A 14,115-nucleotide genomic window follows, 5' to 3' on the forward strand; every position below is an offset into this window, starting at 1 on the left:
GTTCATTGCATCCATGGGTAGGTGAGTAAAACCCAACAGTTGTAAATGGAAGCCTCCATATAATACCGGTCTTACAATAAAATCAAATACTAGTTTTTAGATTCTGGTCCTGCTCCAAGTTCCTGACTTCCAGGCTAATTTTCCTGGAAGTCAGCAATGCTAGCTCATGGAAAGTAATATCCAGACTGCATTAAGATCATAGTGTCTATCAGATAGAGGAAAGTCCAGAAGGGTAACCTCAGGCAGTTCTAGCAAAGCCAAGCATGGTAGGTGGGCACTGCCTGCCAGAGGCCTGTGGGGGGGCAGAGTGTAGGGCTATACCAGGTCCTCCAGCACAACCAATCACCTAGAAGCAACCTGGTCCATTGGTCTGGGAATGATCAGAAACCTGAGCTTGTAGCTCTGAATTCATCAGTTATTTTGGTTCTGTTTCCTACATTCTCATCTGTAAATGGAGATAATACCTGGCCCTCAGCAATGTTTTAAGACATCTGTGGTAAATCCTGGATCTACATTCAACAGAGCCTAAGCCATAGCATGGGCTTTGTTGTTGGCCTAGAACCAAAATGTTCCAAAGACATGTGTGACCAGTAAACAAATTGATTTTCACTAACAAAGTCCACCATCTTCAGTGGACTGATAAAAGTCAAGTCTACTTTCTGCTCCCCTTTAGGAGAGCAGTAATGGAAATCCTATTAGTTTTTAACAGCAGAAAATGTGCCAAGCCAAGAAGAAGGGAGTATGAAGCATCAGAATCATGCTTCATCTTTGACTCTCAAATTAAGTGGGCAGGTTTGTCAAGCTTGTCATGTGGATTCTGCCTATGGGATAGAGACGGGGGCAGGTCTCTAGCTGAAGGCTCTTAAGTATTTGACGGAAACACAGACCACATCACAGAGAACCAGAGGCAGACCTTTAGTGAGCACACTTCACTCTGGAACAAAGCTACTGGGCTTCTCTTCTGGTGAGTCATTTGCTTTCTTTTGTTGCATCTCTCAGATTCCTGTCTGCAGCAGGACCTGTGTATATGGTGCAAGCTACTGAATTCAGCTACTCATGGCTCCCATCCCTCACTGCCATGGTGGCTGTAAGGGTTAGAGAAATGTGAGAAGTACTTCATTGGTTCTGGAATATAGCAAGTGGTTATAAAAGGATGGGGAAGGTGGTAATGGTATAATCAGACCCACCTAGGAATACAGAGCAGTCTAGTCACTGGTCTTCTATTTTTAATCAATCTTTTTCTATTTTGTATCTTAAAAAAGTTCTTCTGTATCTTAAAAAACAAGCTATAATCCACAATAACTATCTACTTTTTTCAATATAAATCAACGCACAACTGTAGACATTATAGACTACAAATAAGTAAATAAACAAAACAGATGAAATAAGTAATTTGTAATTTTGCCAAAGGCCAATGCTGACAGAATTTGGTCCTTTAAGACTATAGAGTCAAAATTACAAATGTTATTAAAGGGTTTTTAAACAAGAGCCTATAGAATATGTGGTTCACGAAGCCTTAGAATTATAGCTGTATGGACATTATTTCTCAGAGAAGGTCTACAGCTTCAATGAGATTCTCAAAGAGGTTTGTGATCACAAAAGGTTAAGTGCCAGGTGTGGCAGCAATCGCAGCCCTTTGGAGGTGGAAGCAGGAAGATCAGAAGTATCATCTATTTGTTGTAATAGTAATAGCCCATGGTGTTTTTTTTTTTTTTTTTTTTTTGTGTGTGTGGGTTTTTCTCATATTTTTTCATATTTTTAAATATATTGAAACTTCCAAAATAATTAGAAGTACTTCTTAAATATTTGGGTTACATTTTATGCTTTACATACAATTATAATTTGCTATTGGGCTTCTTAAAAAATATCAAAAGTTTCATTACTGTTTCATTTTCCTAAATCAATATTTCAATTATAAAGAAATGTTAACTTCTTGTATAAGAGACAGTGATTCTGTGTGCTTATGGTTGTAAAGCAAGCATTCTACTGACAGTCATCTCCCCAATCTAGTGAATTTCAATATTCTGTTTGTATAGTCTAGTCCCTATCTACTAACATAACAGTGAATACAGATTTGTACATGTTCTGAAGAGCCATGCTAAGGTTGGATTCAGAAAAGAATAGGACAACAAAAAAGCAAATACCAGTGAGATAACAACAGAGAACTGGAGGTAACTCTTGGGAAAGCAAAGGTGTTTCATATTTTAAAGGGTGAAAAAGAAATCATCCCCATGTGAGTCAATACAATACACACAAATACCTGACACTACTTTAGCACCTCAGAAGGCTATGGGGCAGGATGCCTACCATCAGCTTATCAAGACCAGAGATCTAGCCTGAGGTCCGGGTGTGGGGACTAGTTACTGAGTAGCCTAGTTTTAAAGGCAAGGTCCTTCCTTGATGGTGAGAAAAGGCATTATGGCTCTAGGGAAGGTATAAGTTCCAGAAGTGTTAGGGTGGACACTATTTCCGCTTAGGACTCAATTTTAGAGCAAGAAATGACCACATGGATTAAAAGGAGAGGTCTTCAACTTTTACATATCCTCATTTGACCAGGTAATATTTTGTCTTGGTAAATCTTACAGAAGTTTTGCCCAAACACTTCTTAAGGCATCTTTTAGAACCCTCACTGGCAGGATATGAATCTAGGACACTGGCAAGGTTGGCCTGGCACTCTCGGGCCAAACGCTGTCATAGTTGCCCATACAATCAGGCCACAGGTTATATTACCCCATGTCCTGCTTATGGTCCTTGGTAGTCACAGGGCAAAGCAGGGTCAGAAACACAACAACCATGGAGGATCAAGTCCTGGACAAGAAAGGCAGGCATGTGGCCTCTGCAGCAAACGTATTCAGCAGCCACCCCACCTCATGTGCCATTCTAACTGGCCTTCCATTTTGAGACTTTTAGGTCCTGAATGGCTAAAGGAAGTTAAAGCCATGCCTCCTTATGGGGACATAAACCTTCCTAGAGATTCCCCAAAATACAGGGATGTCCAGAATCTGAGGTTCCAACATAGATGCTGGGAACTGTTAAGAGGTGAAAAATGGAAAAGTTTAGTTTGGGGCGTCAGGGCAGTACCTTAATTCCCTGGTAACAAAGCCAGCTCTGTCAATGTTCTGGGCACATGGTTTTCCACGAGACAATTGCTCTTTTTACACTATACAGCTGAGGAGAAGCGTAAACAGGAAGTACTCCCCAGTCACACGCAGTCCTTATCATCCTCCAAGCCCCTGAGGATAACAGTAAGGACGCTTTTTCTAGAAGAGGCACTTGATTTGGCTCTTATGACTTTTTAACAATGAATAGGGCTTAGTTAGGGTTTCTAATGTGATAAAATACCAGACCAAAAGCAACTTGGGGACGAAAGGGCTTATTTTATCTCACGTGTCCTGATCACAGTTCATTAAGGGTAGGAGCTGAGAGAAGGAACTGAGCAGAGGCCATGGAGGAGTGCTGCTTATTTGGCTTGCTCCTTTCTAGCTTGAGTATTCTGTTTTGTTCTGTTTGGTTTGGTTTTGTTTTGTGCTTTTTAATAGCCCAGAGGTGTCCCCACCCAAAATGGGCTGGGCCATTGCACATCAATTACTCATTAAGAAAACACACTACAGACCTGCCTATAGGCCAATCATATGGAGACATTTTGTCAAGTGAGAGCCCTTCTTCTTAAATAACTATAGCTTATGCCACGTTGACATAAAACTGACCAGCATAGGGCATAGTGTGGTAGGCACGGCTATGATTCCCCAAGTAGATAGGGACAGACCTTCCTGATAGATAGCAGTCCTATGTTTCCAAACAGGTTTTGTGGACCTGGAGAGAGGTCAGCAGTTAAGAGGACTAGACAGTCTCCAGAGAATCTGGGCTTGATTTCTAGCATTGCACAGTAGCTCACAACCGTATGTAACTCCAGTCCCAGGCAGTCAAATGCCCTTTTCTGGCTTTGGTGAGCACTGCTCACACACAATTCAGACATACGTCCATACACAGGCAAAATATCCATATACATAAAATACATAAAAACGTAAAATACAAAACAAAAATAAGACAAACAAACCAAAAATGAAGGGCTACGGTGTCCACATGACTGACTCCATGTTACCTTTTTTTTTTTTTTTTTTAAACAATTGAGCATTTTATGGGACGACACAGGAGGAACCTGAGATTTTTAGGGTTATTGAAGAATCCCTCACTCTGGCTGGGCGGGTTTCCCCTGGGACAGGGCCATCTTCAGCATACTGCTATGACTAAGCATGATACTGAATGGGGTTAGAGATAATTTGCTTTCTATGTGGAGTTAATAAGGACAGTGGGAAGAAAGAACGTCACTCAGACATACCCAAATATAACTTTTAGGTTCTGACTCACAGATGTTTGCCCCAACAGATGCCATGGATGATGGGCATCAAGAGTCAGCTCTGTACGATGGGCACTACGAGGGAGATTTCTGGCTCTTCAACAATTCCAGTGATAACAGCCAGGAGAACAAACGCTTCCTAAAGTTCAAGGAGGTCTTTTTGCCCTGTGTGTACCTGGTAGTGTTTGTCTTTGGACTGCTAGGGAACTCTCTGGTTCTGATTATATACATTTTCTACCAGAAGCTGAGGACTCTGACAGATGTGTTTCTGCTGAACTTGCCCCTGGCTGACCTGGTGTTTGTCTGTACTCTGCCCTTTTGGGCCTATGCAGGCACCTATGAGTGGGTCTTTGGCACAGTCATGTGCAAAACTCTTCGAGGCATGTATACAATGAACTTCTACGTGTCCATGCTCACTCTCACCTGCATCACAGTGGATCGTTTCATTGTAGTGGTCCAGGCTACCAAGGCCTTCAACCGGCAGGCTAAGTGGAAGATCTGGGGCCAAGTCATTTGCTTGCTCATTTGGGTGGTCTCCCTGTTGGTTTCTTTGCCACAGATCATCTATGGCAATGTCGAAGATATTGACAAGCTTATCTGTCAGTACCACAATGAGGAGATATCCACTATGGTTCTTGTTATACAGATGACTCTGGGGTTCTTCCTGCCATTGCTCACTATGATTCTGTGCTACTCAGGCATTATCAAGACCTTGCTTCAAGCTCGAAACTTCCAGAAGCACAAATCTCTAAAGATCATCTTCCTTGTAGTGGCTGTGTTCCTGCTGACCCAGACACCCTTCAACCTTGCCATGTTAATCCAAAGTACAAGCTGGGAGTACTATACCATAACCAGCTTTAAGTATGCCATCGTAGTGACAGAGGCTATAGCATACTTTCGGGCTTGCCTTAACCCTGTACTTTATGCCTTTGTTGGCTTAAAGTTCCGGAAGAACGTCTGGAAACTTGTGAAGGATATCGGCTGCCTCTCTCACCTGGGAGTCTCAAGTCAATGGAAGTCTTCTGAGGACAGTTCCAAGACTTGTTCTGCCTCCCACAATGTAGAGACCACCAGTATGTTCCAATTGTAGTAGGCCTTGCCACACTTAGAGAAGTTAATAACAGAATTCTAGGAGCATGGCTGTATCATTTGGATGCAACAAGAAAAGCTTTGCTTATAGCATGTGGAGTATCATGGAGAAGTCACTGAACACCATGGCTGGTACACAAAACTTCTCAGATATAAATATATCCTATTCTTAATATCTAAGCCTAATGCTCAAAGGAGAATGAATATCTTGAGATTTTGAAGCACTTTCTCTCTTTCATCCTCAAGAATGCTGAAATCAAGGTTATGACGGTTAACTCTAGAGATCTCAAGTTCTCTTTTACCAAGTTTGGGCCTAAAAGTTGAAGAGCTGCATCAACAAAGATGTTGCTGGCAGATAACGTACAGGGCTCTTGAGTTCAGAAGACTCTTCAGTGGGCAAGCAGTTGAGAATTGAGAAGGCCCCACACAAATGCTGCTTGAATGAGACCAGGCTCTGACTCATCCAGGGGTCTGTCTGACTTTTTTATGGGTGGATGCTTATGTTTTACTGGAATTGTCTTGTAAAGTGCAGCAATATGGGACTGGAAACAGGCCAGAATAAATTAGCTGAATTTCAGTGGTCCATGTAATGCTAGAAAAATATATAAAACAGAGCATAAGACTATAACAAATACAAGAGGACTCTGGTGGCTTTGCTCATCTAAAAAAAAATGAAAGAAATTGTGACACATAATATGTACACACAAATATATCATGCATTTTGAGTTTCATTGCTAAGAAATAAAACCTTTTAAATGTTTTCAAACTGCTTTCATCTTTAGGTACGTTCTACTTAAATTTGGTATGCTTGAGACACAAAACAAAATAAACCTTCACAATCTGCACAAAAACAACCCAGTTAACTTCTAGGCCTAGAATAAAGGAAATAATTTAAAATGAAACTTTGGGGGCAGTGGTCTATGAAGGAAATAGATTACACCAATGGTAACAATCCTGCTTTCATGGTGGTTTCCTGCTCCTGCTCGAGATGTGAGTGAGGTGCAATTGTTCAACTCTGTAATACTGCTCCAGGACGAGGTGAGTTTACGTGCCAGACTAGACTGATGCTGACTAGATTCTGGCAACCACGTGAATAGGACTACAGGCGCTTGTTGGGTATTTGTACCACCAAATCATTCACCTAAATAAGAACATCTACCCAAAAAGGCTGAGAGAATGCCCAGGAGACTAGGTAAGCCTGGGCTTAGGGCCTGGAGAGAGCAGGCTAGGACTGCCCCCCTGCTATTCACTAGGTATGACCTCAATGAAACAAATAAATCTCCACCTCTCAACATGCTTGCACTCATGGTTCTAAGCCCTTCCCTTTCTCTCTCCTTCCTTCCTTACTATACAGTCATGGCCAATCTGGAACTTGCTATACAGACCAGCCTGGTCTTGAACTCACAGAGATCCACTGCCTCTGACTCAAGTGTGGGGTTGAAGACATATGCTAGGATACTTGGCCTGAACAAATCTCTTAGCCTTCAGCCATTTCTTTTTAGTGAGAAAGCACAAGTCTCTCAGTTGATTTGAGGAGGACTTGAGATAATACATATCAAACACAGCACTGGCTGAGGTGGTTGCTCAGTTGGTAGACACTTGCCAAGCAGCATGGAGTTCTGAGTTTGAACCCCAGTACTAGGTGTAACATACCTACTATCTCAGTATTTGGGCGGTAAAGGAAGGAGGATCAAAAGTTTAAGATTATTCTCAGCTAGAGAAAGTTTAAGACCAACTTAGGCTACACAAGACCCTGTCTCAAAACAAACCAAATAAAGAACAACAATCTCTTTTGTGGGTGAAAGATCTTCAAACTGGTAGAAATTGTTTCTTAGAAGATATAGTAGAGGTTCCTTATGCTATCTCTAAGGGCGGGTGCAGTGATACAGGCTGTTGTGTGTGTTTTTTCTTCCTGGACATGTAGGGCATGCCATATGGATTCTGGCTCAAAAAATTTGACCACGCCTTGGAGTACAGTCATGGCCCATGATCCCATGCACCATTTTATCAAACACACAATCAAGAGCTGTAGTCTTCTTCCTTGCTATGTGCAAGTGACATACAACACCAAGTGCTTACTCAAAACAACTAGGCTGCTTTATGCAGGGTGATAAGGTTAACCTTCAGTGCATTCATCTTTATTTGCAACATTGCTGATGGAGAAGGGCTGAGTCCCCTTCCTTCATATTTGACTTCCCTAACATCCCAGCTTAGGAAATGTAGGCTCTTAATGAGAAGAAGGATAAGTCAGGTGATAGGGCCCTGTAACTATCTACACAGGTATTCTAGAGGTATGGCTGGACACTTAGCACTTAGAGATAGTACTACCCTAGGTCAATCCAAGAAAGCCTTTTCCAAGGTCTGGCTCATCAATTCACACTGCTAGGTGACAATGCTCTCTGGGTTATTTCTAACCAGCTGTCTATCCAATGAAGAAATCAGATGAGATGGGAGAACTTTTGGATCATGCTCTCTTTCAGGCTCCCCACAGAAATGTTTATGCTGGCCTTTATGCAATTTAGAGAAGCTTGTTTGTCTGTTGCCAAGAAAATACAGCAATAGAACCTTCCTTCTCTCTGCCTCCTAAGCCACTATTCACCCCATTCTCTGGGTATCTTATTATACCTAGGGCAGATTACTATCTCCTCCTGTACCTATACCATCATTAGCAATAAATACACATGCATACCAAACCAAACCAAACCAAACCAAACCAAACCAAATCAAACCAAACCAAACCAAACCAAACCCGCAAAACCCAGCATGTTAGTTAGAGAGCTTGTGTCTGGCCTGCAGGCTACCTGCGCAAAGGCTGTTGCTGCAGGCTACATTCCTTCAGAGGTATTAGAGGTCTCAAGCACTCGCCATCTCTTTCTCCCACCTTTGGCTCTCCTTGCTCATAGCAGGAGATTATATCAAAGGACAGGCTGCTACGTGGAGTGCAGGTTGGAGCCAGATAAACATGGACCCTGCTTGAATCCAGACTGTTCTAGATGTGTTTCAGAGCCTGAGAACAAAGACTGTGTGTTCCCCTCTCACTGGGCTCCTCATTACTGAGGATAGTGGAAGTGCTTATGGGTTCTGGTTCCAGTTAAGACATATGAAGGCCAGACAATAGCTATGTTTTCAGAGAGGTGAATGCATGGTGACTCCCTTCTGGGGACCATCTGATTACCCAGGAATTCTTGGTGACTGGGATGAGGAGATAGTGCGACAAGACAGAAAAGGAAGCACAGAATACAGAAGCTGTAAGTCACCCTACCTTCCACAGGGCTTACAAAGTGGCATTTTGGACAGGTGCCCAGTTCTTCAGGTCCATAGTTACTAGTGCTGTTTTATAGGCAGCTTGGTACTATCACTTGGACCTTGTTAGCAGCCTCTCTGCTCCTAAACACTAGCCACAGAGCTTTCAGGTAGGTGTTATACCACACAAAGGGTCTGACAACTCTGTACTCCTCTATAGTTACAGGTTTTAGGTTAATACAGGCATAAGGTGGCTTTTGAACTTTAACCAAGATTACCATATCCTGTCCTTGTTTTGTTTCTAAGATAGCAGGCATCAAATCTCTTGGCTGGTGACCACAGTTTTCCTGTTAAGCATTCTGGCCACAAAGCCCTGGTTTTGAAGTGATTGGCAAGCAGGCTCTGAGGGAAGGTTTTAGATCATTTAGTGTAATCTGGGTACCTGAGGAGGAAGGCTTTTTTTTTTTTTGATGATAAGGCTACAAGTTGAAGATGCTGAGGAGCATGTGTACATAGTAGACATCCACAGCACAGGCTGACATCAAAATTCAACATCAACATCATAGAAAATCACATCTCTCCAGAAGAGGTTCTGGCTCAGGCACTGTCTCTGTCTTAAGGAAGGGTAAGGTATTCTAGCCTCCCTTGTACAACTTAAAGGTGCTGCATTGAGAGGCTGTATTTGCCACGGCCATGGGGCCTGAATGCTTATTTGGGTCTGGAGTTTATGCTCTTCACCCTGAATGGCCTATGTGTCTGGCACCTTGAGAGCCGGCCAGGTGTGGGAGGCTTTGGCTGTGTGTGGGCTGGGCAGAGGCCAAGGGAGCCAACTATCTATTACCTCAGTTCTGAGAACTGGAAATCTGGGTAGTGCTATCTAGGACACTGAAGGAGAGGGTACAGGCATGACTGAAAGGTACTACAGGTGAGGGCTGTGCTCCTTCGAAGTGTCACCATTCAAGATAAGCCAGAATGGGGAAAGGTTAGCAGTCAACAGGAGAGCCTGTTAGGCTTCTCTGGGAGGCTGAAGCTGGACTTGGAGACTTTTTCTTGTTCCATCATTTCCAGGAAGAGTCCAAGCTTAATTCCTCTAGGATCACTTTGTTCCTCAGATTGTTGACCTTCCTCTCTAAGTTTCCTGCAAGGGATGGTGGTGCAAGTCTAGGGCTCTCCTTCCCATACTTTGCCAGACTCTTGATGTCTTTGACTGAGTTTTAGGCATGGGAGAAAAGGAAGGCAAGGAAAAGCTCCCATACATGCCAAGACACAATCAAGAGTGTAGAAAGGTGGCTCTTTAATCAGTCAATCCCAGAGGATCTGCGCTGGCCAGGCCAGAGTGATGGCAGTTTCCTTTCTCTGGTATAGTTCCTAATTTCCAAAGACCAGAAACTATACATACTGGTCAGCAGTCTGGCAGCTTTCTGTTTCTGTTCCTACTAGGAAAGAGGAAGGTGAAAGATGGGGGAGGAAGCTAGAGAACAGTCACCTCATACAGTTACAGGTGTCTGTGAGAAGACACTTTAAAATCAATGGCATCCTCTTGGGACTCCTGGCACTTGGTCTACTTACACAGCTATCCATGCATCTTGCTAAGCACCAACAGCAGAATGTAGCTGACTGCTAAAAGGAAGAGAAAAAAATCCTGGAGACCTCCTGGGTCATGGGGGTCAGAGTGAATACTGATGACTACTGACCAAGTATGTGTCAAAGAAGTGTTTCAGAAAGGAGAGAATTGGTCCAAAGTCACAGAAGTAACAGTAAACAGGAGCTATCTTATGTTTGGTAATGAAATGCTGTGTCCATGAGTGAATTCAGTGTTATCAGAAAACAAACAAGTGTGGTGATGTATTTAAGCCTAAAATCTAGGCTAGCACCCTCATGAAGATTAAGTGCAGCCCCTCCCATGTGGCAAAAATTGGCACGATAAAGGTGACAGGTGACTCCTGGTCCTATTTTGGATTCTGGGCTGGTCAGAGACCTCACTGTGAGTCATCATGAGCTCAGAGAAGTCCTTTACCACAAGAAGAGTTGGGCTTTTGACACGTATTTGTAAGGAAGGATTTATTGTACCAGTCCCTCATAGCAGGGAAGGCATGGCAGTGCAGTCATCTAGACTTATTTACACAGCATTGGACTTGGAAGCAGAGAACTCATGCTGGAATCAGAAGTAGGTAAAATTTCTTCTGGTCTCTACTTCTGTCAGTCAGGCCACACCTTCTAAATGATCCACGGCCTTCAAAATAGTGCCATAAGCCTTGGACTAAGCATTTAAAACAAACTTGTTAGGGGCATTTTAGATTCAAAATATAACATTTAGCCCTTGACCTCAAAGGCTCATTACCATCTCACAATACAAATGCATTTAGTTCAGGTTCAAAGAAAGCCCTGTAGTCTTAACAGTGTCAACAGTGTCTGAAAGTTCAGTCTCTTTTGAGACTTAAGACTTGTTCAGTTGTGAGATCTTGTAAAATAAAAATTTAAATTATATATTTCTAGTATATAAAATCATTCCCATTCTAAAAGGGAGTAATGAGGGTCGAGCAAAGAAAGACATGACATCTTAACAGTGAAAACATTAAATCCTAGTTTCATGTCTGGCATGTAGGAAACATTTGGTATTAGCTCTACCCTTAATGGGCCTTCTTGCTTATCACACGTACAGGCTCTCTACTGGATTAGTTCTACTAGGTGCTTAAATTCTCATGCATAGTCCACTCATGCACTACCAGAGAATCAAACCCTATTATATACCGCCTGGCTGTCCACGGTTTTCTCTAGAACCTTAGTGCAAAACTCCATGCCCTGCAACTCTTTTTTTTTTTTTTTTTGGTTTTTTGAGACAGGGTTTCTCTGTACAGCCCTGGCTGTCCTGGAACTCACTTTGTAGACCAGGCTGGCCTCAAACTCAGAAATCCGCCTGCCTCTGCCTCCCGAGTGCTGGGATTAAAGGCGTGCACCACCACGCCCGGCCACCCTGCAACTCTTGCATTCTACAGTGCTCACAAAGCCAGCACCATGTGGATAATGTCAAGTTCTGCTGCCAGCTTGATATGTGGCTGAGTCTTCTTGGACCACAGATGAAGTAGCAGAGTGTCTGTGTAGCTACACCTGGAAAAACACTTCCTAGATGATCATTTTTAGAGAAGATGAGTCTTGAATCTCTTCATTCTCCTTTAAAAGAATAGCCAAATGCATTTCCATCTTTATACTCTGAAGCCTTCAATGAGGGGTTCTTGCCCTTAGGTCCCTTTCTTTCCTACTGTCCCAGTGCAAAGCAGCTGTTTCCTTTTAATGGCATTAATCTCTAGTGGTTTTAGTTACTTCATCCACATTTTCTTTGTTCACAATTTTAAATATAATTGCATTTATTCCTTGCCAACCTAAATACTTTTATGTCTTGCTGATCTGCTTTTTTTTCCCCCAATGCTTATAAACTGGGTTAAAATTAGAGAGTAGTAACTATGCTACACATATATGTTATGCTGACAGGAGTATGAAGTGAGAGGTTGATGCTTGTTCATATGGCATGGATCAGGAAGCAAAGAGCACAGGCCAGAATATAAGTAAAACTAATTTGTTTTCTTAATGTATATGTGTGTATACTGCATGAGGTTATATGTATCATATGTGTGCAGGTGCCCATAGTAGCCAGAGGGTATCTTATACTCTGGAACTAGAGTTACAGATGGTTATCTGGTGTCTGATGGGAGTGCTGGGCACCTGGGTCCTTTACAAGAGCAGTCAGTCCTCTAAACTGCTGAGCCACCTCTCCAGTCCATAACCTATTATTTTTAAGTTCAGCATCACTCAAAGTTTCAGGACACACGTAACACATAGCTAATTTTTTTAGCTAGAATGTAACATAAATGACCTCTATTCTAATTCCTGATAGAGTCCTTGTTCCCAACTAAAACTTTATGGCACAGTCTATACTGTACACATTTCTAGTGGCATTCTGGTCTTGAGAATAACCACCAAAACAGCTCATTAAGCTCTGCTTACCGCTGGGGCTTTGCTGGCTGGCATCTCAAAACCTTTCCACATCCTTTCTCAAAGGCCATAAACCACAGTCAAATTTAGTCACAATGACCCTGATTTTCCATGATAGCTGCTGTTTTTATTGCAAAATACTTGGAAGGAGTAATTTAAGTGAGGAAGGGTTTATTTTGGCTCATGGATTCATAGGGTATCAGTATATTATAGTGTACTGCTCAAGGAAGAGAAGATACCCTGGGTTACGGGGTCAGCATGAACACTGAAGATTACTGACCAGGATGTTGTCAGAGAAGTGTTTCAGAAAGGAGAGAATTGGCCCAAAATCATAGAAGCAACAGTGAATAGGAGCTATCTTAGGTTTGGCAATGAGAAGCATTGATTTTAAGTTATTTAAATTAAATTTATTAGATTTATTTATATAAAATCATACCTATGATTTTAATTACTATAGGGATGATGTTAATTACAAAGGGCTTTAAGGAGGTAGTTAAATTAAAAAAAATACCAGTGCCCTGGCATGAAATGGAGATTAAGGGACACAGAAGTATATATACAGGATGACCACATAAAGATGCCTGTATTTTGATCTTTGATATCCAGCCTCCTGAATGGTATTAAGCTACATGTCCATAGTTTAATTCATTCAACCTGTGGTCTCTCCTGTGCAGCCTGTGCTGACTAATACAATTGCCCTAGCCAAAGTCTGGCCTAAGTTAAGATGTTGAATCAGGGCACCACACACACTTCCCCGGAACTTTCTTACACAGCACCTCCCTGACTGTTTCCCAAGCACCGTTACTTTTCAAGAGCCATTCTACTATGAACACTGTTCTGAGGCATCTTCCCTCAGCAGAGACAGCTAATCCTGGTTCTGGTATTTCATTTTCCTGGTCCTTTGACAAGACAGCAAAAGGGATAGGCACTTAATGAGTACTTCAGAAATGGAAGCGACATCTACTCACTGTTCAGCCATATTTGGGTCCATTGAATCAGTTTCAGTGGGTGTTTCAGGCAAGGAGGAGCCAGATTCTTGGATCTGGCACAGTTCTTCATCAGTGATGATGTCAAACACAGCATCATCTGGTGGTCTGCAGGCAGGAATACCTGCAGGGTAGAGGCAAAGCAGGAGAGAAAAAGATATATGTACCCATTATGCATAGAACCAGGGATAATATAGGAAATGAAGGGTGCTGCTATGGAGAACAAGCTGATAGAATACATTGTAATTGGTCTCTTAACTAACTGCTATTCTATGTAGGTATGAGAGAAAGACTACTGGGACATCCCTGGAAAACATGGAATACAGAAGATTTTGAATGTATAGCCTCAAGACCTCTCTTAAATGCTGGGTATTAGTTTCAACTACTTCTACACCCTCTAGGACCCTATTTAGAAGGGAAAACAATCTATCAAAACTATATCAGGAAAGA

General features: G+C 42.3%; 2 protein-coding genes across 5 annotated transcripts in view; one reads left to right on the forward strand and one right to left on the reverse strand.

Annotated features, from left to right (window-relative positions):
• Positions 1–14,115, reverse strand: part of Fyco1 (FYVE and coiled-coil domain autophagy adaptor 1) — a 67,677-nt gene that overhangs the window by 16,038 nt on the left and 37,524 nt on the right. For all 4 annotated transcript variants that reach the window (XR_002378694.3, XM_021171508.3, XM_021171509.3 and 1 more), the window contains exon 14: positions 13,648–13,789. Coding sequence is in view for 3 of the 4 variants with exons in the window: in XM_021171508.3 (XP_021027167.1) it covers positions 13,648–13,789 (142 nt within the window). In the remaining variant the exon portion in view is untranslated. The remainder of the gene's footprint in view (positions 1–13,647; positions 13,790–14,115) is intronic.
• Positions 915–6,206, forward strand: Cxcr6 (C-X-C motif chemokine receptor 6). Its single transcript, XM_021171511.2, has 2 exons — positions 915–964; positions 4,387–6,206. Exon 2 carries the CDS (start codon positions 4,392–4,394, stop codon positions 5,445–5,447), a length of 1,056 nt encoding a protein of 351 aa, XP_021027170.1. The 5' UTR covers positions 915–964; positions 4,387–4,391; the 3' UTR covers positions 5,448–6,206.

The sequence above is a fragment of the Mus caroli genome, unplaced genomic scaffold (assembly GCF_978045245.1).
Source record: "Mus caroli unplaced genomic scaffold, Mus_caroli_1 scaffold_11, whole genome shotgun sequence".
Classification (NCBI taxonomy): Eukaryota; Metazoa; Chordata; class Mammalia; order Rodentia; family Muridae; genus Mus; species Mus caroli.

What these genes read in the sequence shown, in the direction of transcription:
- Cxcr6 (XM_021171511.2), top strand. Translation starts at nt 4,392, where the DNA reads ATGGATGATGGGCATCAAGAGTCAGCTCTGTACGATGGGCACTACGAG.